This window comes from Pelmatolapia mariae, linkage group LG16_19 (genome assembly GCF_036321145.2).
Source record: "Pelmatolapia mariae isolate MD_Pm_ZW linkage group LG16_19, Pm_UMD_F_2, whole genome shotgun sequence".
NCBI lineage: Eukaryota > Metazoa > Chordata > Actinopteri > Cichliformes > Cichlidae > Pelmatolapia > Pelmatolapia mariae.
Genome location: NC_086241.1, coordinates 52,585,698 through 52,609,149, shown reverse-complemented (window position 1 = coordinate 52,609,149; position 23,452 = coordinate 52,585,698). Strand labels below are relative to the sequence as shown.

General features: G+C 41.0%; 2 protein-coding genes across 2 annotated transcripts; both read right to left on the bottom strand.

Moving 5' to 3' along the window:
• Window positions 1-224: 224 nt before the first annotated feature.
• Window positions 225-7,438, bottom strand: orc3 (origin recognition complex, subunit 3). The gene is made up of 20 exons (XM_063498412.1): window positions 7,347-7,438; window positions 7,186-7,240; window positions 6,993-7,090; window positions 6,480-6,618; window positions 6,213-6,317; window positions 5,960-6,123; window positions 5,731-5,870; window positions 5,443-5,602; window positions 4,877-4,990; window positions 4,634-4,767; window positions 4,392-4,455; window positions 4,169-4,285; window positions 3,952-4,031; window positions 3,477-3,610; window positions 2,890-2,981; window positions 2,685-2,782; window positions 2,458-2,599; window positions 2,207-2,323; window positions 1,884-1,963; window positions 225-1,578 (listed from the first exon to the last, which is right to left on the bottom strand). Exons 1-20 carry the CDS (start codon window positions 7,368-7,370, stop codon window positions 1,473-1,475), a joined length of 2,163 nt encoding a protein of 720 aa, XP_063354482.1. The 5' UTR covers window positions 7,371-7,438; the 3' UTR covers window positions 225-1,472.
• An 857-nt stretch (window positions 7,439-8,295) lies between these two features.
• Window positions 8,296-22,343, bottom strand: LOC134644862 (zinc finger protein 292-like). Its single transcript, XM_063497986.1, has 8 exons — window positions 22,190-22,343; window positions 20,282-20,436; window positions 17,032-17,110; window positions 16,569-16,704; window positions 16,209-16,411; window positions 15,748-15,884; window positions 15,292-15,433; window positions 8,296-15,187 (listed from the first exon to the last, which is right to left on the bottom strand). The coding sequence occupies exons 1-8, from the start codon at window positions 22,337-22,339 to the stop codon at window positions 9,035-9,037; spliced, it is 7,155 nt and encodes a 2,384-aa protein (XP_063354056.1). The 5' UTR covers window positions 22,340-22,343; the 3' UTR covers window positions 8,296-9,034.
• Between the last annotated feature and the right edge of the window lie 1,109 nt (window positions 22,344-23,452).

Sequence of the window (23,452 nt, the reverse complement as noted above, 5' to 3'; positions counted from 1 at the left end):
GATAAACAGCTTTGGGACTTCTGTCAATTTGGTGCTTAAATTACTCTCAAACTGCAAGTGAAAGATGGACGCCAATATGGAAGTGCCTTAAACCTGCATTCTTTCTCACGTCCAGTAAGGGGTGACTGCTTTGATTACAGAAGTAAGTTGGATTATATAGAACTGTATAGGAATAGCATCCTTCAGCTCACTCTATCTGTAACCTCAGTTAAAAACTATAATGCTGCTTTCAAGACTTTATTTAGTACATCATCATTTTCATTTGAATGAAAATGGTCCAGATCAGAGTTAAACATGAAGATAAAGGATGATGGTTTTCAGGGCTGGCCTACCTTCTCCACCGTAAGTTACTACCATATGAGCTCCTCGGTCAGTCACCCCTGGCTTGTTACTTTTGGTTTCAAAACAACAAAATTATGACGGGTCTTTAGGCTTCAAAGCAGAACTGGTAACATCACAGTGTCCATCTTTTATGTACACTCTGTGGTTACTTTTCACAACCCGAACTTGATCAGAAGTCCCGACTATACATAGAGATTCTGCAGGCACATGACCACTAACCATGCAACATCAACTTGTTGGCTATTTTGAACTTGTGACAATATAGGATCAAGTGAAAAAGGCCCCAGTCAAAAAGGATTAAAGACCAGTCCGCACACACCCATTATGAGAGATAAACAGCTCCAAATGTCACGTAGTACAGTGGTTAGCACTGTTGCCTCACAGTAAGAAGGTCCTGGGTTTGAATCCACATTCTTCTGTGTGGAGTTTGCAGCTTCTATATGCGTCTGTGTGGGTTCTCCAAGTCCCTCCCAAAGTCCAGAGGAACGCAGTTAGAGGGGTTTTGTTAATTGATGATTCTAAATTAACTGGAGGTGTGAATGCCATCTGTCCAGTTTGTACCTCACCTCTTATCCTGTGGCAGCTATAATCGGCTCCATCACCCCGGGGTGTTTTTTTCTCTCCAGTGGCAGGAAAAAAGCTTCCATCATTTCCAGTTTTACCACTGCTCGTTAGCAAGTGTTTGCAGACAAACAAAACCCCCACAGGCAACTGTAACTGTTTGAAAAGAAAAAAAAATCCCTTGGAGGTTTTTGGTACAACTTCTTTACAAGACATTTCTCTCAGCGAGAGTCAGCAGCCTCCATGAACCACTGCCAATTAATGTGAGAATGCATATTTTTCCCCTAGCAACAAGCTGTTGTATCATGTCTGACATGGTGGTTAAATTTCAAGTAATGTGTGAGAAACCTCAGTATATTACAATGTCTTAATTAGTTTGAGTTGTGCTTCAGTGTAACAACATATTGGCCCAGGTGTACCAGTCATTGCAGAAAGGACCTACAGCACCTGACATCGGCCTATTTAAAGAAGCAGGTGTAATTTGCACATCTTTTATTAGAGTGAAAAATACAAATCTGAAATTAATTTCCACAGATGTTAAAATTTTTTTCTCATTGTCACAATTGTGGTTAGCAGCCTCCCCAGGTGAGTCGAGCCACATGGTCGGTCTTCTGCTTGGTAGACTTGATGAAGCCCAGAAATTCGAGCTCTGATACAGCGCGGATGAAACGAGCGCTAAAGGACGAGTTAAGGGACAAAAAGTCTTTACTCAAGTTAAAAGTAAATGGCATATTTCAGCAGTCGTGTTTGTGTTCTTCTGCTCTTAACTTTCATTATAACTCCCCAAGCATTTGGGTTGCTTACAAACCTAGAATTACCTCAACTGTCTTATCCAATCATGACACTCAAACAAAGACATAACTAAGGAGTAGCTGCTTTACTGCTGTCTCATTACTCAATTTTACTCACTGAGCAAAACAGAGAAACAGCAGCAGCGCAAAATGATCTGTGAGAAATACTTTTTTTTTCTGGAAGGATACTGTTTGACTTCATCCACTTTCCCAAAATGTTCAGAATCCGGATCGTTACCCTCAGCAGCCGAAACCACGGTGGAGTACGCCTGAAAATAAACATGTTTTCATTCATGTCAGCGTCCGGGTCATTCTGGGCCAATAATTAATCCTCAGGTTGATAATGTGACACGTGGGCCCCTCCGGATCAATAAAGACTCTCTTACACTGAGAAAAACAAAAGCTTCCAGCTAAAGAAAGTTTATGAAGCAAAGTGGGAAGCTGTGGAAGTTTAACCTTGGTCCATTACAGGTAATGAGTTCACTATTAAATTTCTTAGTTTATAAACTCACTTCCAGCCAGTCGTAGAGGTTGATCAGCCTTCCGCACTCCAGGTGGAGCTTGTAAGCGATACAGATGTCGGGAGCAGCGTTGGACACCGTCCCATCCTCGCTCTTCAGGCTGTCGTTCTAAAAGAAAGTCGAAGTTGTCACGTGTTTTTAGAACGTCGCTGCACATTAGTGGTTGTACACCAAAAGAAGAACTTTCTTCACTTTCACTTCCTCCTGCTTATAAGGGAGGTAACAAGCTGAAGCAGGTGTACCTGAAGATAGTGGTAAGGATTGCTGAGCGCAGCCTGAATGGAGGTACGAGGTGTCGCATTGAGGTGGCGTCTCACTGTGGCAGATGAACTGTAGTAGCAGACCTCATAAAGAGGCTGGGACTCTGGGGGGGACAGATGGCTCCTGGGTGGAATAAAATCATTAGCTGTAGAGTGTTTCCAGTGATGTGAGCTGTATTTGGGGGGAACCAGAGCCTCATTTGTCTTACTTTACTAAATTGTCGATAAACTCGAGAGCTTCGTTCCTGAGGTTTTCAAATGGACTAAGTCGCTTGGCTCTCCGAGACTCGTTCATCTCCAGCAGCGTCTGTGAAAACGATAACAGAGTTTAGGCAACAGCAAAACAGCAGTTTTAAAGAGGCGGAGAACCCCTCCAGAGAAACAAAAGACAAAAACTACTAAGTGGTCAGTTACCTTCTGCAGCTGGAACAGATCTGTTTTCTTCTGAAGATTTTTTATTGGAGAGGCGATAGAGGCTTCCACAGTTGGAGTCATTTCAGTAGCAGCTGAAATACAAGATAAAAACTTGTACATTTGGAAAGAAGGGACTGGACTCATTTTCTTGCTCCTTTTATGGGGTCACCACAGTGGATCATGAGCCTAGCATCCTCTTCTGTCACACCAACCCTCTGCTTGTTCGCCTTCACTGCAACCTCCTTTTCTCAATACTTTTCCATCAACACTCTCAGTTCCTCTAGTGCTCTTTCTTGGCACCCAGCCACACTGCTGCTCGGCTGATTATCACCTCTAACCCTAGCCTAGTTTCAAAAACTCTTTCCTCTAGCTTCATGGAATGACTCATCAAGTTTATCCCTCTGCTCATCACCCTTGTTATTGAAAGTTGCTACCAGTACACTTCTCCTCCATTCCCGAGGCTTCCTCTCACTCGCCGAGATTGTGTTAAACAGTCTGGTTTAAAACTCCACCGCCTTCTCTGTTATACCATCTCCTAGCGATCTCTTCTTGAATCCAGATTACACAAAATCATATCTTCAACTTACTGTCCAGCTGCTTGAATTTGGCAAGTAGTTCCTCCAACTGGACAAGAGCGTTCTTCATCTTCTTTGACTTGCTGAGCTGCAGTATCTCCACACACTTCTGTAGCAAAGAAACCAACTCGCCTTTTGCCAGCATCCTAAAAGGAAAACACATTAGCACCACAAGTGGTTATTTTAGGGTCAAAGAGAAAAAAACAAAACAAAAAAAAAGACATCCAAGAAAGGCACAGCACTTGTTTGTTGTCTATGAATAGCAATTTGGCCACCAGGAGGCACAATAACCTTCTGATCAGCCATGAATATGCTGCCATCTGGTGGTGAAATATTCCAATCTCATCTGCTCAAGTAGTTTTTTACATTATTTACTGTCGATTAGTACAAATAATCCATCTTAAAATACCAGGTGTGCCTAAAAGTTAGTTTTTAGCAGACTGTTCATGTTACCAACGTTTACCATGTGCCAGCTAATCACGCTTACTTTACAAGCTTCATGGCTGACTGGTAGTCCTCATTCTCCCATACATTCTTCGCCAGACATATTAAATGGAGCTCCCTGATCTGTAATGCAGAATTAATCCACTGTTATGTCAAGGCAGATTAAACAGCAGTACTTTGGTAATAAAGAAGACATAGCTTAGACCCACAGTAGGTCAGAAATAGTGGGCTGCTTAGGCATTAAAATTGTGAACTCTTGCCTGTTTTCCGAGAGGATATCGAGGTAACGATGAGGTCAGAGTGTGGAGACACCTCAGGATGGGATAATAGTTCTTGTGGTATTTGCGAAGATCCTTTATCAGTTGTTGACACACCTCCTAAAAACAGACCAAGCAGGTCTTGTTCAAAAACCTCAGACATTACAGGATCTGAAAACGTGCACGTTCACGTACACGTTCAGCATTTCTGATGATGAGAATGTACCTTTAAGTGAGAGTCATCGGTCATCAGATTGACCTGTTCCTGTGCTTCCTGCTTCTCTACATACCTAGCAAAACACACATTAGAACAATTCCAAGTCTTACTTTCACATTTGAAAAAAGGTCAACACAAATACACAAATTAAAAAGTCACCTACCATCACTTTTTGCAGCTAAATAAGTGCTGCATTTGCACTTTTGACTCACACACGTGGGATGATTGGAGAAAGAAACAAGTTTGAGTACCTTTTGAACGACGGCAGCTGTCTTATCCTGTCCAAGTTGGGTTTGCTGAGCTGTGTGACGTTGAACAAAGCCTGGTTTTTCTTGCAACACAGAACACTGAGAGGCTGAGAGTGAAAGTGCTCGAGCAGAGCCAGCTGCACAAAGACCAAACAGAAACTTTAAACTCACATATTTCTGTATTTGAATTACACAGAAAAGAGGAGGATGACAGACTTGAGGAGACTGTTAGAGGATGCTCCATACCTGCAGTCCCTTAGTGAAGTTTCTAACTGAGAAATCATGGTAGAGGAAGACACCGATGAGGACCTGCATCACTTTCCCGTTGAGTTTAAAAGGAAAGTGTAATGTCAGGATCAACTGAAATAATAAAAGAAAGAAAATTTAACTACTTTTATTTAATTTCTTTACATCCTCCAGGCCACTGATGATCTGCAGTTAGGGTTAGTGTGACAGCTATGGCTCGCTCAAAAAGAAATGTATCCTTTTTGAGGCACTGAAATGGAAAACAGAAACTAATGTTATAAATGTAGGACAATTTATAATAAATGTACCATCTAATTCCTGAAAACGTGCCTCTTTAACCAGAGCCTGCTCGTCTGCAACCTGGTGGTGTCAGGAGGTTTAAAATGTAACTTACACTCAGGAAATCGCTTTCAAAAAGATGTTGGATATGTTTAAGTATGCAACGGTCTTCAGATCGGAAAGCTAAATGTACACATGGACTCGATAACAGGAAGGTTTTCCCATCTGGAGGCTTGCTCAGATCAGTGTTTTTATGTTTTTTTATTCTTTGGTCAGGTTGAACTTACCTTGTCAATGACTGTAGCCAGGTGTTGTGTGCATGACAGTGACTGGAAGAGCTCGATGCAGAGCAGGGAGGACACAGAGTGGGGAAGCATGTGCTGGATGGTACTGGGTGATGTAGCGATCCCAAAGATGAATGTCAGTGGAAGGCGGTCAATGTACTGACTGTGGAGCAGAGTTTGTTTAGCAGAGACTTGCCCAGCTTGCAAATCCAAAATGCATTATCAATTATTTGTGTATTATGTGCAGCCGTAAAAATACGAAAGCAATTCAACTCAAGAGTCTTCATTTACCTGCAGATGAGGATGAAGTCCTGAAGAACTCTTGGGTTAAAAGCCTCCAAATCTTTGAAAATGATTACAACAGGAGGCTGCTGCTGCTCATCTCTGACTTGAGAGCTACGTTTTTTCCCTGGAGTACCAGTGGCAGATTTCTGAAAAAAACAAAATAAAAACATATATGATACATATCACTTACAATCCAAGTCTCTGTATGCACGCCAACAGTGGTTTGTGCTCCCACCTTTGTTCTTGCAGTGTACCAATCACAAAGTATCCCGAGAGAGCAGTGTACGCTCCTGTGGACCTGAGGGCTCGTCTCCACATTCTCCTCCTCATCTTCATCATCCACAACCACAACTGTATCCATCAACCGCTCGAGCACCTTCTTCATCAAATGCTTCAGTGCTGAAATTATAAACCAAACACATACCATTTAAAGCAAAGCCTATGAGGGGAGCACAAAATGATTTCTGACTGATCTCTAAACCCCTTACCTCCACACTCTTTGGCCTGCACAGAGGCCACGTGAGGGCTGACAGACTGCTTTAGCATGTCAGACAGACTGTGAAAGGTCATGTCGTGATCTGGGACGTTCACACCTAGAGTGGACATTAGTTCAGATTAGGTAGAGATGACAGCATGTAATGTAAATGCCTCGTTTCTACTAAAAATCTACTAATACTACATCATACATAGCTGTGAGAGTCATATATGTTTTTTTAACTCAAACATCAGATATTACTGCCTTATAACCAACATACCGAGCATTAGAGCTGCTGTGGGGATTTCACTGGCCCTCATCTGTGATGCCCAGTCGCTGTTTTGACGCGTGGAGGAGCATTTCCTCGTAAAGTCCAGCAAACTGTCCAAGATTTTCCTGTTGAGTTCATCTTGTAAAACCTAAGAAGCAAAAAGTACATATGTATGTAAGATGTATTTGTATGTAGAAGAAAAAAAAGGGTCTGCTCAGTAAAAATCAAACTAACATGGCTAAATTAATGACTTAAAAAAAATCACATTAATACAGTACTCCTGAAGCATCTCCTGCTTTTGTCACTACATGTTCAAATTTAAAACACAATAAAAGCACGCTTGCATATACAACAATAAAGCCATGTATGGTATATTTGTAATGTATGCATGCATATGCTTGCATACATTACAAATTAGAGGCAATGAACTGTTTTCTCAGTTCAATCAACTATGAGCACATATTTTCCTCTTGGGACAGAAAAGTCTACTGTCTGGCCTTCCTGCTGAACATCTGTCCTCACCTCTGTGTCTGTTTTGATTTTGTCCCACAGGTCCTGACATAACCTGAATCGTGTTTCACTGCTCTCAGCATCCTCGCAGCCCTGAACGAAGTAACTCTCTGTGGCGAAAAAAATGACATCAGCAACTTAATACCACTAAATCCACCCGACAGCTCGGGAAGACAAATGTTGTATAAACACTCGCGTATCTCACCCAGACTGAGAGTCTTCTTCTTTTTCTTAGCGCTGGGCTTGAAAACAAAGCAGCCCTAAAAACGTTGACAAATAGTCTCATTTAACATTGTATGACGACTGAGAGTAAATGAATAAGTTTTAATCAAACATGCATGAAGCACAACATAAATAAGACTTTACCTTTGACACGGATGAAGTAGCCATCTTTCGCTACACGGGTCCGCAGTGAACAGCCCGGCCTGTACCCTGAGCTGGAGGTTCTATGTGCATTTAAAATGACGGATGCCTGTAGCCTTGCTGGGTATCTACTTCCCGCCAAAGTGACGTATACGGAAAGGGTTGCGTTCAGCTGATAAACAGCTTCAAGCGTGAGTGCGTTCATACTTTTGTCAAGTTGTTTTAAGATATCTAACCACAAGCCACTTTTCAAATCTAACATAAAATACACCAGATAAATAATTTAAAAGAAGGAACGAAAGCTTTTTTCCCGTTAGATCACTGCTGTGAACGCTTTCTAACATTGCTGATCTTGAACGTTCCCCAAAAGCATCTCCGGTGTCCCGTCACTGTCCTTCAGGTCCATTTTGCGTTACAGCTGGCAACTCTTAAACTAATGACGCAATAACCATCATAAAGCTCTATAAAAGCCATTAAAGTCTCAAATCAGTGCATACCTACTTCTTCATATATATATAGTTTTTTTTAGCTGAGTTAATTCGCATTGTGTGGAGGAAATATGTCGCAATAAATTAAAGTTTTACATAACCTTAAGATAAAATATGTAAAAACAAGCCAAAAATGCATGCACAAAACCCCTAAGTGAACAGTATGTTTAATTGTAGAAATAAGCTCAATATATATATTTGTTAATGTTAAAAGTACTTTTCCATGAACTATGGAGGCTTATTTCTGCAATTAAAAAAGAAGAAAAAAAGCAGGCTAAGTCAATTTCATCGTATCGTTTCAAAATTTAGTTTCTGAGCAAGTTGGAATTTTGAAGTCCGAATGGCAGAAAAACTGAGAGAAAGAAACAAGCTTCCATAATATGTTTTAATATGTTTAATATGAAAGTATGTTTAATGCACTGATTTATTTATACTATTGATATTTTTCATGTCAGTATGCCCAATTTAAGGTGTTTTAAACTGACATTAGGTCTACAACTTTAATTGTGTAGATTGCTGGCATTCCCTTCATGGAAAAAGTTTTAAAAACTGTACATTTTCCAGGCTCCTTTGTCAAGCTTTCCGTCCACAAATATGAAAAGTTTCCACATTTATTCAGTTACTAACAACAACCTTGTCCCACCATATTCCAAGTTTCCATATCTCATTTAAAACCAAATCATGTGCATCATTTCACAGCGGGATTGTGCGTAAACAAAGCTGTTGTAAACTATATAAGTTAGAACAATAGAAAGTGTGCAGTCAGTATGTTATAAAAAGAACCAGTAACATTTTATTGAACACTTTGTGGAAGACATGTAAATATTACAGATAGGTCTACTAGTGTTGTAAAAGGATGAAATAAATACAAACAGAACTTGAAATCCCATAGGGATATATAAAAACATAGTTTTCTTTAAAAGTCTCCATTTAGCAAAAGAAAAAAAAAACATCTTCAGTACTAAGCATAAATACAAACATGTTTCTAAAATCTATGCCCTATAGATTACCTGGTTATTATAACTAACATACATACTTAAAATCATCCGAGACGTTATTTCATTAGGTACAAAATAGGCCTTTTTTTTCATTAAGTGTGACCATGACTGTTAACAGTTGGAAATTTGATGCATTAACAAACCATTCTGCAGCATAACTTCTCAAATCCTGAGTAAGACTGAGCTGAAAACAAAAAATATCGGGTTATGATCCGCTATAAATCCACTTTTTTATTATGACTATGGGTCGCATGTCTTGTAGCTGCTTTAGCAAAAGATCAGCGCCATCTGATAATGTTTTATCCATGACTATCTTAACATTACTCACTGATTGGAGATTGAGGGGGTTTCTGAAGTCTACAAGACTCTCACAACCTTTCAATTCATCAGCTGCTTTACTTTTGGTTGCAGATTTCTGTTTGTTAGTGTGTTGTCTTTTGGAAGGCAGTTCAGCACTAGATTTATCATTTAGTTTGCGTTTGGAAGAGTTGGTCGACTCTGAGGTTTCCAAGAACTTAAGAAAGGAGTCCTCAAGTCCCAACGGCTTGAAAGACGCTGACATAACCCCGTCATCACGTTGTTCTTGGGCTGCAGGGGTACCAGGATTTGAGTTCTCTCTTGAACTGTTAACAGTTGTGCGGTTCCTAAGGGTTTGTATCCTCTCCGGACAAGCTGGTGTGGGATGTGCAGGTTTTCTGGGACGGCCTCTTTTAATTCCTCCTTCTGTCCCAGTGGAAGCTTGAGATTCTGCACTATCGTCGTTGGACAGCTTGCTGTCCTCTTGGACTATTTTTTCTACCGATTCATCAATTTTCTGGTCACTGGGCTTTTCAACTTCTTCTGGCTCCATGTCCTCAGAAGATGAAGCTGACGTGCCCTCTGCTTTGTTTGCATCTTTGCATCTGGCGCGTGAGTATTTTTTGCAGAAAATGAACTGGCTCCTCTGATCTTCAATGTATCTCTCTGTGAGGCCATGTGTGGTGTAATGCTTAAATATATTTCTTTCAGCAGACTCCACTGCATCGCAACCTATGATCATGCATGGGTACTGCAGCGAGGACTTCTTGGTGCACATGGCAGATGCTTCTTCATGAGATTTTAGTGTAGGCTTTCCAAAACTAGTCCAGTGTTCAATGGACTTTCCATCTTTCTTTTTAGTGTTTTTCTTTTTCACTCTGAATTTGCTTTCTACGTTCTCTTTCCCATTGCTAACCCCTGGGAAGAGCCCTACCGATTTAGTCCTTCTTCCATCACTTACTTTAGGGTCATAAATATAGTCATGCTTTTTGATGAGGTGACGGAGCAGGTTTGACTTTGTAGTGTACACTCGGTCACATCCATCATACTCGCACCGGAAAGTTGGATCAACCGAGCCGCTCTCAGAAATGGCGATTTCCTTGTGGTAATTCTTAATGTGCTCAATGTACTTTTCCACAGAGCTGAAGGGGAGAGCACACTCTGGCCGGTCACAGTTAAAAGTTCCTATGCTCATACTGGCCATCATGGCGGTGGCTTTGTCACGGGTGAACTTGTGTAGTAAGAGGTAATGTTGCACCAGCCGTGTGATTCCCATGAACACCCTTGAGCAATTTTTCACTTGACACCTGACTTCATTATCTTTTTCTATGGTCTGATCGCTCTCCTGTCCGGTGTTAACGCTAGTCTTTTCAGCTTCAGTTTCACCTTCAGTTTTGTTAGGGGGCAGGGATGCCTGATGCATGGCCTTGTAGTGGAGTATCAAATTGTGCTGGATGGTGAATGCTGCAGTGCATCCTTCATGAACACAGCGATAAGGTCTGTACGGACTGTAGGCATTGTCTGCGTCAAACATTTTGAGGCTTAACCTCTTCTGAAGTTTCTCCTTTTTCTCCTCCTTTGTTGGTGTGCTTTTGGAGCTGCTGGGTTTTTCTGGAGACGATGAAGGAGATGAAGGCGGAGACTTTAGCTGTTTCACTTTGCTCGGGCTCACGGCTAATTTTCCTTGTGGCACTTTTGCTTTGCCAACGGGACTGAGTTTCTCTTTCAAACTGGATTTCAGTGTCATTTCTGGACTGTTGTTAATAACAGCCACTTTAGGTTCCTCTGGAGCTTTTTCAGGAGCAGGTTGTGCCACTTCCTCAAACGGCCTGTCAGTCAAGTAGTTTTGAGGTGATGGTAGTCGTGTAACAGTCAATACCTCAGAGGTCACGCTTTGCTTTGACACGTCTTCTGGAGTGACCTGAGGAACGTCTAGATTGTTGTCAGCGTCTTGTTGAGGTGCAATTGCAACATCAAGTGGTTCCTGTTTTATAGCAGGAGTTACAAGTGCAGACTTTGCTATCTGGCCGCTACTGACATCGGTGTTTGGACGTTTAATAACTGCATCAGCTTTGTTAAGTCTAAATGCACGTCTATTTCTAGCACTAATTCTAAGCTTCTGCATTTCTGCCTTTGACAAGCGATGGACTTTTTCATAGTGAATTCTCAACCCTGTCGTTCTTGTAAATGTTTTTGGACAGATCTGACAAGGATATGGAGACAGTTTGGATGGCGTTCTTTTTAGTTCATCTATCATCTCGTTAGTATAATCGTGCATTTTACTCAAGTGTTTGAATAATGCTTCCTTTGTCATGAACGAGTACTCACAATCCTCCTGGTCACATTTGAAAGGTTTAGGTATCTTTTCAGTGGGCTTGTCGTCACTTTTACTCAGTGTTTTGTTTTTTTCAATAACAGGGGCTGGATCACAATGACTAACACTTTGCTCTGTGGACATTGCACTCCGCATCTTCTGTTGAGCAGCCTCGATCAAATCCAACCTTTGAAAGGCATGTGACATTTCCATCAGGTGATCCTCCTGATAAGGTACATCAAGAGCTGGATTAGCCAAATCTACTGCCTTCTCTTGCTGGATTTCGGTGGAAACTGAGAAGGAGTTTGGATAGTCCATGATATTTGTATTCTGGGGCTCCTGTTTCAACACCACGGGCGAGGTCAAAGTGGTCAAGCTACAAGATTCCTGTGAGAAGTCACCATTTGGCATGTTATATATTGCTCCATTAGTGTCAGGGACATGAGGGTCATTGAGGAAATCAAGAAATGATGTCGGGAGATCAGCTGTCAGGTCGATTTCATCTAAAGGTCTGCACTGTGAGCGTTTAGACAGGTGACCACCAAGAGATTTGGTGCTTGTAAACTCTCTAAAACATCTCCTGCAGATGACCTTGCCATCCTTGATGATTGCGGGCCATTTGGTACGCTTGCTCAGCCTGCTGCGTTTTCCTTTCTGCACATCTGGGTCACTTGCCTTTTCATCTGAGGGGTTTGTCTCACAGTCAGCATTGGCACAGTCCTCATCGTAAGGGAAATCAGTGTGAATCATGTTGTGTGGGCTGAGCATGCCATCCACAGAGTTGTCTATCTGATCATAACCGTGAGGTGCCATACTCTCCGGTTCAGTTATTTCACTTGTAGATTTTATTGGCGCTGGAGCCTCTGGGGTTAAACATTTCATTGGAATATCAACTGATGAGCATTGAGTGAGACAAGAGTTTTCACTCTGAGCATATGGTGTGTGGTAGCTTCCGTCAGGGAGGCTGTCAATAGTTGAGATACTGTTTCCATTATCCAGCTGTCCTGTCATACTTGCACTGCTTTTTCTCACATCTACATTGTCCCCTGTACCCTCAGGATGCATGAGTCCATACTGATGTCCTCCGTTATGCATTTGGCCTCCATTGTCAAGCATCAGAGAACTGGACACATACTGAGACATTAAACTTGAATCTGAAGGAGCGTTTGACATAGTGGGAGCGTGCATAGCTGCTACTGAGTGATCTCTATCAGATGGGAGAGACGATGTGGCTTGATAGGGGTCTGCCTGCCAGTGAGGATAGTTGCGGGGTGGGTACTCGTTCATGTTAAAGGCATCTGGATAGCAGTTATTCATAGGAGGTGAAGACCAAGACTGAGACATGTCTGACTGCATCATTCCACTGGAATTGTTTGGGCTTCCCCAGGATGGGTACACCGTGGGGTTTATCATTGGAGTGATAGGCACAGGCTCCATCGATCCAGGGTAACACTGGGCGGGAGAGCTTGAGCATCCCATTAGGTAATCCATCTGCTGCATCCCAGGTTTGTTGCATAGTATTCCTGGCTGGTTTGGAGGCTTGGCACCTGGGTTCTGAGGTTGACTTTGTGACGCTGGTCCACTGGGTGTCTTTTTTGCAGTAATTTTGGCCACTTTGTTATATTTTTTCGCCAATTTCCAATCTTCGAATATCTCAGGGTGTTGCTTCTTCACATGCCTAGACAAACTTTTGTTTGTACTGTATGCCCTTGTGCAATCATTAAATGGGCAGCAATGCAGGTTCTCTTCACTTCCAGCAGTAGCTGCAGGTGTGCTAGTAGGATATCCTTGAAGCGAACAAGGAATTTCTGTCTTGATTTGAGCAGCAGAAATTATTTGTGGAGTTGCTTTCTGAAACTCATTGCCTGGTACATTATTAGTCCCACTGACAGTTACTTCCTGTTGACCTGGCAAAGGATCTGTATTACTTGGGACAGGATACACTGGAGGAACAGTACCTTGCACAGCCACATTTTGGTGGGCATGTGGAGCTTGTGGTGGTTGAGTGGCATCAACTGGTGCTGGAGTGGGATTGGTCAGTGGAGTGTAGCATTTCTCTGGTTCTTTTATTTCAGGATGTCCAATTGAATTCAGCATATTTTCGACTGAGTGTTTCACTTTTAGGGGAACGGGGGCTGGCGATGTGCATGGTGATGCACTGGCATCTGATGCTTCCTTCATATGTATATCTGTATTAATCCCTTCAAAGCATACAGCAGCAGAACATGTGTCTTGTTGGCTTGGGGTGCTCTCTTGTGGTGGTGGTGGCTGCACTTTTGCATCGGATGGGGGGAGCTGATTTGTGATGTTAAAACTGTTCGCTGCATCATTGTTGTGATTCTCTTGGTGGGACAAGAACTGAGACTGTGAGTAGAAGATTTTTCCACAGTTGTCCGTTTGGCAGGTGTAGGTAAGGTAATGCTGAGCCTCATGATCATACAGCAGGTAGGCCTCGCTGAAAACTTCGCCGCAGTTTGGAAACATGCACTGGGCCTTAAATTCTGGGTGTATTTTTCTATGCATGAGGAGCTCCGAATTCGAATTAAAGCTGGCCTTGCAATTCAGCTGTATGCAGATATATGGTCGGGTGCCACAGTGCATCTGCAGGTGATCATTGAGGTGTCTGACATTAACAAACTGCCTCCTGCAGTACTGGCAAACCACTTTCTGCTTTTGTATTTCTAAAAACCTCATGGCCTCTTCGTCGTTCTTGTGAGATCTGACATGAGCCATGAGGTTACGGAAAAACTTGAAAGCTTTAGTGCAGTTTTTCACAGGGCAGAAACAGTCTTGGCTTATCTGTGTGTCAGATGTAGTTTGTTCTATCTTAACAGGGGGTCCCAGCTGTTGTCCAATTTGAGATTCAATTTTAACAGGACTAGTGTTTGTCTTGGCAGCAACTTTTGACATTTTTGATGGACTTTTAGGGGACTGAGGTGGTTTGGTTACTTTTCTTGCAGCTTTCATTGCAGCTAATCTCTCTTTGCAAGATTGCTTTACATGTGTTGCTACGTGTGGTTCTAAAATCTCCCTAGTTTCAAAACTGTCAGCGCATATTGGACAAAGATACATTCCGTCTTTGAAATGCTTCTGAGCGTGACGAACAATTCTGTGACCTAAGAACTCCTTGTCACACAAAACACAATACTGCATGTAAGCTCGCCAATTTCTGAATCGGGCAGACACAAAACCCTGCTCCCGCAGTTTTTTAGCCTCTCTGTTTTTTTCTCTTTCATCTGTGATTTCATTGAGTTCATTTGTAGTGGTTAGCAGGAAATCCTCCAGGTCTTTGTATTCAGGGAGTTTGCCAAGTGCACTTTCCACCTCCTGTTCATCTGTGTCATTGAGTGTGTCAATAGAAGACACAATAGCTGCCTCCTCGCCCATCAGTGCCAAGCAGTTGCGTTTCAATGTTTTCCAGTCCCAGAACTCCGGATCAAAAGGCCACTGTGTCTTCAAGGCCAGCAGTAACTCGCAGCGTAAAGAATTGGGCACTGGTAGACTCCCGTCCTCCTCAGGTTTTTGGTCAGGTTCATTGTACAGTGATTCCACAGCATAATATGAGTCAACCGTAGGCTGGAGTAAGAACTCTGTGAGCTGGCATGCACGCTTAACTTCTAGATCAGTTGGCAAGAGGCAGGAAATAGTCTTGCAGATGGTAGACTTGCTATCTTTATGGTCACTGGAGGTCATTTTCAGAGCTTGAATGCACATTTCTACGCACACTGGAAGCCCCACCTCCCCAACCTATGAAAACAGAAAAACATAAAGGCCAACGATTTTATTTTAAAGCCTTATATGTCTATGTCTGTTCTTGCATTAACGGTAAATGCATAGACTATTTTCCTTACCTCGTTTTGGATTACTTTGATGAGAAACAGAATGTGACAGACACTTCTGCAGAGAAGAGCCATCTCTTTGCTGCGGCTCAGAAAGCAATCAGCAGATGACTCTAATCGCATGAGCAGTTTACTCCAGAACAAAGTCAGTTCCCTGAAAAAGTTCACAAAAAGAACTGTTCAAGGTTTTGAACTGAAAGAGTGCGTAAACTTTTACACAAATTAGGCTGTGTCTGCACTGATGGAACCAATGTGTTGAATTTATAATTTATAGCATCCTTCATTTATTCACATTTGGCCAATCTATAAGCTGCATCTATAATAATGATTAACAATAAAAAGAATTGCACTTACGACATAAAGCATGCATGTTTAGTCTACTGTTCAATCCAGTTTGGATTGAACTGTTCCATGACGGTGGAACTCTTTTGTTCTTTGCAAATGTCTGAAACATATAGCAACTCTTACCAGGCACAGTAAACATCTCCTTGGAGAAGCTGTCTTTTGAGAAAGGAAGTACACATGCAGAGAGCTCCTTTCTCATCTCCCTCAGACTCCAGGTTGCAGATCATTTCAAGGGCATCCTTACAGTCTATTGATGCAATCTATTAGAGAAAACAAATCAAATAAAAAATCAGTTCAAATGAAATCCAGTTGCAGTATCACGTCAATTTCAGAAATCAGGAAACTTCTAAACAAACAAAGGGTCAATTTGATTGATTCAACTTCAGTACAGTTTAAGAAAGGCAAAGTCCGTTTGTCCATTTTAAAAAAGCATCTAACAACAAATGTGGTTTTAATAACAATGCCATATTATGAGGGCTCTAACAAGTGGCCACAAACTCTGCTGAAATATTACTAAACTAATCAATAGTTTCAATTTTTAACCAAGTAAAACAATTCTCAGCCAAACTGTGTCGTTTTCATACCTCCTCCATTAGCTGTTCCTGACTTTTTGTCATACAAATGCAAAGCAAATAGGTCTGTTTGAAGTTCCCTTTTCCTTCATATCCCGGATACTCTGAGCACATCTTTGCAAGGACAGCTGCTTTATCAATACTGTCCACTTTGATAAGATGTTTTATCCGCATGTTGAGAAGCGTGGGACCTTCGAGCTCAAGAAATTCATGGACTGAGGAGAAAGAAGAAAGTTGAGAAACTGGTCATGAGAGAGAATTCAGTCAGAAAGTTTACTATTATACACAGTGAGAGTTATTTCCTAGAATTACAGCTGTAAAAGTCAGTGCGGTGCGTTGGCAAGCCTAGACGTCAAAAAAAAGAAGACTAACCTTGCTCAGTTTGAGGAATTTGATTGGACAGGATGCTGCTTAATGTGGTGTTGGCCCAGACGCCGTCCTGCTGTGCCAGTACTGAGAGCAGGCAGAGCTGTGTGCTCCCACTTTCTTGCAAAAGGCCGTGTGCCAACTGTAACAGAAGACGCACAACTATGTAATGATTAAATTGCTAAAACTTCAGTCAGTCGTGCTTTAAAATTTCATTTTTCATTTCACTCATGCCTGAAATATTTGCTATGGCGATGTTATCATAGTCAATTATTGAAGTGATATATGTATTCTTTACACATAGAATAAATCCTTAGTGCGGTATTTTACCACATATCATTTTACATATCCTATATGCAAACTAAACCAAATGTTTTCTAATAACTAAGTAACTTCTCATTGCTTATCACTGAAACGATAAGAAAAAATGATAAGAAAAGTATCTACAAGTAGCTCTGCGGATACTGACCTTCATGGAGGACTGGAACTCCTCCCATAAGGCACCAGGGACATGCTGGGGCAATAAGAGCAGCAGCTCTGCACAGCTCCTGTGAATCCAACACAGCAATTTGTTAAAACCAGATTTAGGTCAAGGATGTGCACACAATCCGTAAAATGGCTATAACCATACAAGAATAGCTATTTGCAGGGTGTGAGTGTAAAGTCAGTTTGGCATTTTGCAAATATAAAGCTGAGGAACATTTTTAATTTTACTGCGCAGCTGCTTGTCCAAAGAAACATATTAATACCATTCATACAGTCATGTTGTTCATATTAACAAAATGTTGCAACTAAAGGAACAAAAGAGTTCCTGTGGTAGTTGCATTTAAACCTTGGAGTGCAAAGACAGTGACCAGATGAGAAGTAGCTCTGGAAAGAGCATATAAGATGGGTAGAGAGTGCATTGCTCTGCTTAACATCTAGAAGATATGTCTGTGTGTGCACGCGTGGTGTTATTTTTGTTATTTTACTTCCCTACTGCATCATGCATGATACAAAATCAGCGACAGAATGCAAGTTAATCTGGTTGATTTCTCTGCTCTCTTAACCCTTTAAAACCGGTCGGAGCGGGCACGCTCCGTTTTGCGTAACTATTTTTAAATTCCTGTAGAACCAGAACCACGTAAGCTAACGCAATAATTGTTTTTGCATATGAAACCGGAGGCATTGTACTTACATCTTATGCCATCAGCTTGCCCTAGGTCACGGTTTCCTTACACATATAGCTTTGCAAAAATTGCATAAAAAGAACTTGCAGCATCAAAAACATAATATTCCAGAAACACGCTTTGCCGATCCGATCAGCTGTTCAAAACACTTCCTACGCTGGAACAGACGTCAGCGCGAACTATCGCATGTCCGCCATTACTTGCCCGAAACCAGAAGTGACGTCATTTTCGCGGAAAATGTAGTTTTTTTATCTTCGGGCCCTATACTGGTGTTTTTAAAAGTCGTGTTTGACTCTATGCTTTTCTGAATAGTTTCTGGGATGCTTAGAACTCAAACTGCACTGCTGGAAATAGTTTATTTTGATGCACATGCTGTTTCTTTTTGCAAATTTACATTATAATATTTATTTTTGTTTTTCCTGCAGTATATAAAAATTGGTGTATCTCAAATATAAAACTATGAAGACACTCAAAATAAATTTCCTGTTGATGGAAACTATTTTGTGCAACTTTTTTGTATTTACAGTTTTGAGGGATAAACCTCTAAAATATCTCTAACTAGAAATATATGTAAAAAACCCAAAAATGATTTTCTTTTTTGTTGTAGTTTATTGCACGTTTTGTAAATGTATGTAGTTACTATGTACTTAATGCATACATATTATTACAATTTGGGCTATAATGGTTGTATTGATGTATAGCAACTTGAAATGCTCCCAAAAATGGCACTACAGCATGTAAACGTAAAGATAAGCTCTGGCAGACTTGGTTCTGTGGTAGGTCTTAAAGAGTTAAATTGCGGTACTATACCGCAATTTATATAAACTCATTTGACTCACGGGTGTGTATATTGAGTTTTAAAACATTTGCTGCAGTTCATTTTTTGTTTAGCTCCATATCATCAACTCAAACTGTTTTTTTTTTTTTCATTATTAGAGACAATAGTGAATTGCATTTTTGTAATGTCCTTTATGGGCATAATATATGGTCCAATATTGATATATTTACATTCTGATACCAGTGTTTGTTTTTATTTGCTAACATTTCAGTTCTCTAGATGTTTCCTGCTGTCATACAGTATTATCCCATCTTATTTGAGATGCCACTTGTAAACACTGGTGTCAGGTCACTTTTGGGTTTGTTGGAAGGGTAATTATGAAATCATTGTTGTTTAGAGAAACCAAAATGTATTATCTCTTATTGTGAAAGTAGTTGGAGATCACTTTAGGGTGAATTATATACTAATTCACCTAAAATAAGGTAGGACCAAGACAGGCTCAGTGAATGCATGATAAAACATCAGTATATCGAACCATCCTGTGAATGGAATGCTTTTTTCTGCACCTTTCCACACAGGTAAAATGCACATCCCACAACTGCCTATTACCAATAATTAGGCACTGATCATTACTTGAGAAACATGACTAATCGGGTCACTATTAAGTGAGTTAGTTGCCGCCCACTTTGTGGTCAAAAAGCATTTACAATTACAAGAAAGGTGGCAATAGGCCTTTATAGTACTGCTGATCCCTGTGCAAATTCATCAGTGCAGTTGAGTTTAGCTGTGAGCAAAATCGAGGTCTAAGTCACGATATGTCCTAACCTCAACCCTTTGCTGTTTAAAGAGTGCTTTGCAATATCAAACTAAAACAAATACCTATATCCCACATAGCTATTGAGATGATGAAAATATAGCACTAAATGTGATTCAGAATATCTTTTCTTTTGTATTTATTATTTTACCTACTTTAATGGTATCATTACCACATCTTAAAATATCTAAAAAGCTTCTGTGTTACTCATAGTAAGATGTGTTCACAACATAGACGACATAGGCATGGTTATTTTGCTGGCTTCAATCTATTTTTATGGTGTGGGACTTACATGCATCAGACTGTCAATAAAATCCTGTAAAACTGTACTGTTAGGATTAAAAACTGGTGTATAGTTTGAAATCCAAACTTTAGACACAAGTTGAAATGGAGGCTTTGTCTTGCTGCTTGATCATCGTAAATCGGTAGCGTGATTTGGACACATCGGTACGTCTGTTCACTCCAGAGGCATAATGATGTGTTCTGGATTATTCAAACACATCTTATGAGTAAGAACTAATGTAAATTCTTGGTGTTGATAACTATTGTCTCTGACTTCATTTTGCGTACATGCTGCATCCTCCTCTGTAGCTCATCCCAAATCTGTCGCTCCCTGAGAGATCCCCTCCACTTCCACTCTGCATTTAGCCTCAAGGACTTTGTTTTCATAAGAGCACATCCTGCAAATAACTAAGTGGCTCCTGTAGACTGTTTATAGAGTATTTGAAACTTTTCATGTAAGTTTCCTCTGAGATTTGGGTGTGTTTTGTTTATTTTTACTGTCACATATTATTCCTCTTTCCAAATACCCAAAGGGATTAAATTCTCTCTTAAAACAAACCAGTAGAACTAGAACTACTCATCACCACTTTAATCTTTAGACTTAATGCACTCTTGTGTTTATGTTATTAATATCTATCACACATTTGCACTGACACTGAATTCATTTCCTACTCACAGTGACAACTTTTCAAGTAGGAGTGGCACGTTTTCACATTCGGAGGAGAGACAGGAGGCAGCCTTAGCAAAGCTGAGGATGGCCAGGGTGTAAACCTCCAGCAAGGGCAGTGGATCTTCATCCGTTTTCCAACGACTGGCATGTTCCACCAAGACCTTAGAAAAGAAAACAAAGGCTTCAGTTAAAATAGGGCACTGGATGACAACTTACAAGTGTTAAATTTTAGCTTCTGTGCACAAATAGTCAAAATGTTGTGCGGAATATTATTTGTTTTAGGCTTCTCGACTTTAAAGATTTGCTGCTTTTCTACATTTTTATGTCAATCTGAAACTCTCGGGGTGATGGATATAATAACCACAGTATCATTTTTTAACTTTCTGCTTTTGTGTCTCCTCTTCACTGAAAGATTATCTAATAAAGATGAAAAAAGCCAGAGAAATGTGGCTTTACTGGTAAAGAAAAATGTTGGGAACCCAGTAAGAACGTTGAGACACAATTTGCTCATTCCTCTTTACGGGAACCGCTTTCAATAATGTAAAACTTGCTGCTATCAGTGTAAATTAAGCTTCAGATTTGTGATTATCGCTTACATTTAAGAGACAGCTACCTTTACTAAGACAAAAAGCCATGCCATCAGGACAATCAATATTAAATGTTATGTTTAATGTCATGCCACACTTATTACACAATTAAGTGAAGGAGTAGTACCCTAATCCATTAAAAATAATCTAGTGTGTGCAAAAAAAAGTTTTTTTTAATCCTTTTTTATACAACTCAGCAAATCTAAAACCTAAATTTAATCCATAAAACTTTATTTCTTTAACACACCGCTCGCATAAAAACGCTTATCATGCTCAGTGAGTGTATTATCCCTGCAGCTACACGCTTTTAAATACATTCCTGCCCCGACTAAAAGTGCATTCAGCACAGCACACAGTCCCAGACTCTCCCTTTTTTTCCCTCTCACATAACTTTTAAGTTGAATGAATTCTTCAGAGCCGGTTAGAGATGCACTGGGGCAAATTTAAAATCTCACACCAATGTGGTGCCATGAAAATAATCTACGTTGTATCGCAGGGAAATGGAGAAATCGCATAACGTGCATCTATGTGGTCATGGCTAATTAATGAGACGGATACTGGAGTCGGTGACCACTGGAACACTTTCTCCTTCAAATCACTGCTCAGCCAGCTGCAGGCTAATCGGTTGCTTTTACAATGACATCAGTTGAACATCTCGTGCTGGCACAGGTAACAGCGTTGTAATAAACATATGAGCTGATGTGGTTAGCTGGATTAATTAGTGCAAAAGGCCCGGGCTAGCACACTGGGGGAAAAAAATCACTGCCCTTTCCGTACAAAAAAAAAAAAAAAACAGCTTCACAAAAAGTAACCTAAATACACACCAAGCTAAAATCCCCACAAGCATGGGTGCAGTCTTGCAGCGCTTACACTGTGTTTTTTTTATTACCTTTAACAAGTATAAATAGCGGTGCACATGAATGCAACCGCTCAGGAAAATCTCGCTAACACAGCTATCCGTTTTTGCACAGCATGACCACTGCACAGACAGGGGGACCCTGCATACCAGCTAGCAACATTCATTTGCTATTAGCTATCTGGCCTGGAAAATACGTGTAATTAATGCAGCGCGGGCACGCGATGGCGTGGCTTCTCGCCGCGTGGATGGTCAGACTTTGCAAATAAGTGCATGCCGCATACGAACATCACTGGTAAAACTGGGGGAAAACACTGAGGAGTTTTTTTCCCCATCTTGAAATGCCAGGGAGCTAGCTAGGCTGCTAACCCCTTAGCTACATTGTTATAGCAAACGTAGACGCGCATCCTCGGCCAGGAAACCAGAGGGGCTGCAGGCAGCCCGGGATGAGCAGCAGGATAACGAGCTAACCTGGCAAAACTCCTGGCAGAAATGCAAGGAGGCTTCCAACGGGGACTGAGAACTTTCTTTCAAAGCTGTGGTCAACGCTTGGAACCGCTCTCGGAGCTCCTCGATAGCTTTCCGTGTATCATATTCCTTCTCTGTCTCCCCCTCCGCCATCTTCACAACAATCACGACCGCGTACGCACAGATGTTACGCTGACAGACTTGCACACGCACGCGCACGCAGGGGGAGGGGAGCGTGTACTGTTATAAGCTCAACATAACCCCGATGTCAACAAAGCATCCACAACCTTACGCATAAAATCACACTGTGCACACGAGCTGTGGGTCACATATTTGCTGACGCGCTAACCTCAGAGTGATTGATGTGGATTACCATCAACACTGCATAGTAGGGTACAAGACATAAAAAGATACCGCAGGCAGGCTGTGACATCGAGGCATGAACCAGCCATCTCCTAAAATAACACAAATCTGTGTGCAAAATGATTTTAGTCTACTCCCAGTGTCCCCACTCAATCCTTATGTATCTTCCAGGTATGAATCCTGAGAATGTGCCCCTGGGTCTGCTGCAGGAAAAGGCCTGATTCAGTGTCACATGCTCAGAGTCACTCCAGCAGGCCAGATGTTAGAGGTAAATCAGATTAATACTCGAGGTACAGAGCTCTGTGCAGTCCGAGGAAAAAAAGGATACCAGGGTATGTTTCATAAATCTACAATTCATGTTACACCAAATGAGCATTTGAATTCAAATTGAAGTCTTCTACCTGCACCCGTGCTCAGACCAGCACATCAGAATAAACCTTTCTAACATTAAAAAACAGACTCGGTGCTCTAGTTTGTTACCTGGACCAGCAGGAAACTCAGTGGTTATCAAGCTGGAGCCAGTTCAGCTGGGGCATGGCCAACAAGGAGAGCAAGATGAAGAGAAGCTAAAGTGGATGAGTATGTTTTTTTTTCTTTTATAATAAATAAAGAAGAAAGAGATTTCTGATGCTACTGAGCAGATGATACACACCTTTATTTCTGGGAAATTCAGCATGAATTCTTTTTTTATTGGTGAAAAAGTGTTGGGTGTGGGATGAGGGGCTTTGAATGAGGGGCAAGCCAGAAAAGAAAAATACAAAAACCACTGATGTAACTGTAACATGTTAACCTAAGTGAAGAATGAAGTGTTTTCATTATGTTTGTGTTTTATCATAATGCCATAAAACATTTGAAAAAATATGTTAGATAGGTTGATTTACTAGCACCTCCAGGAATATATGT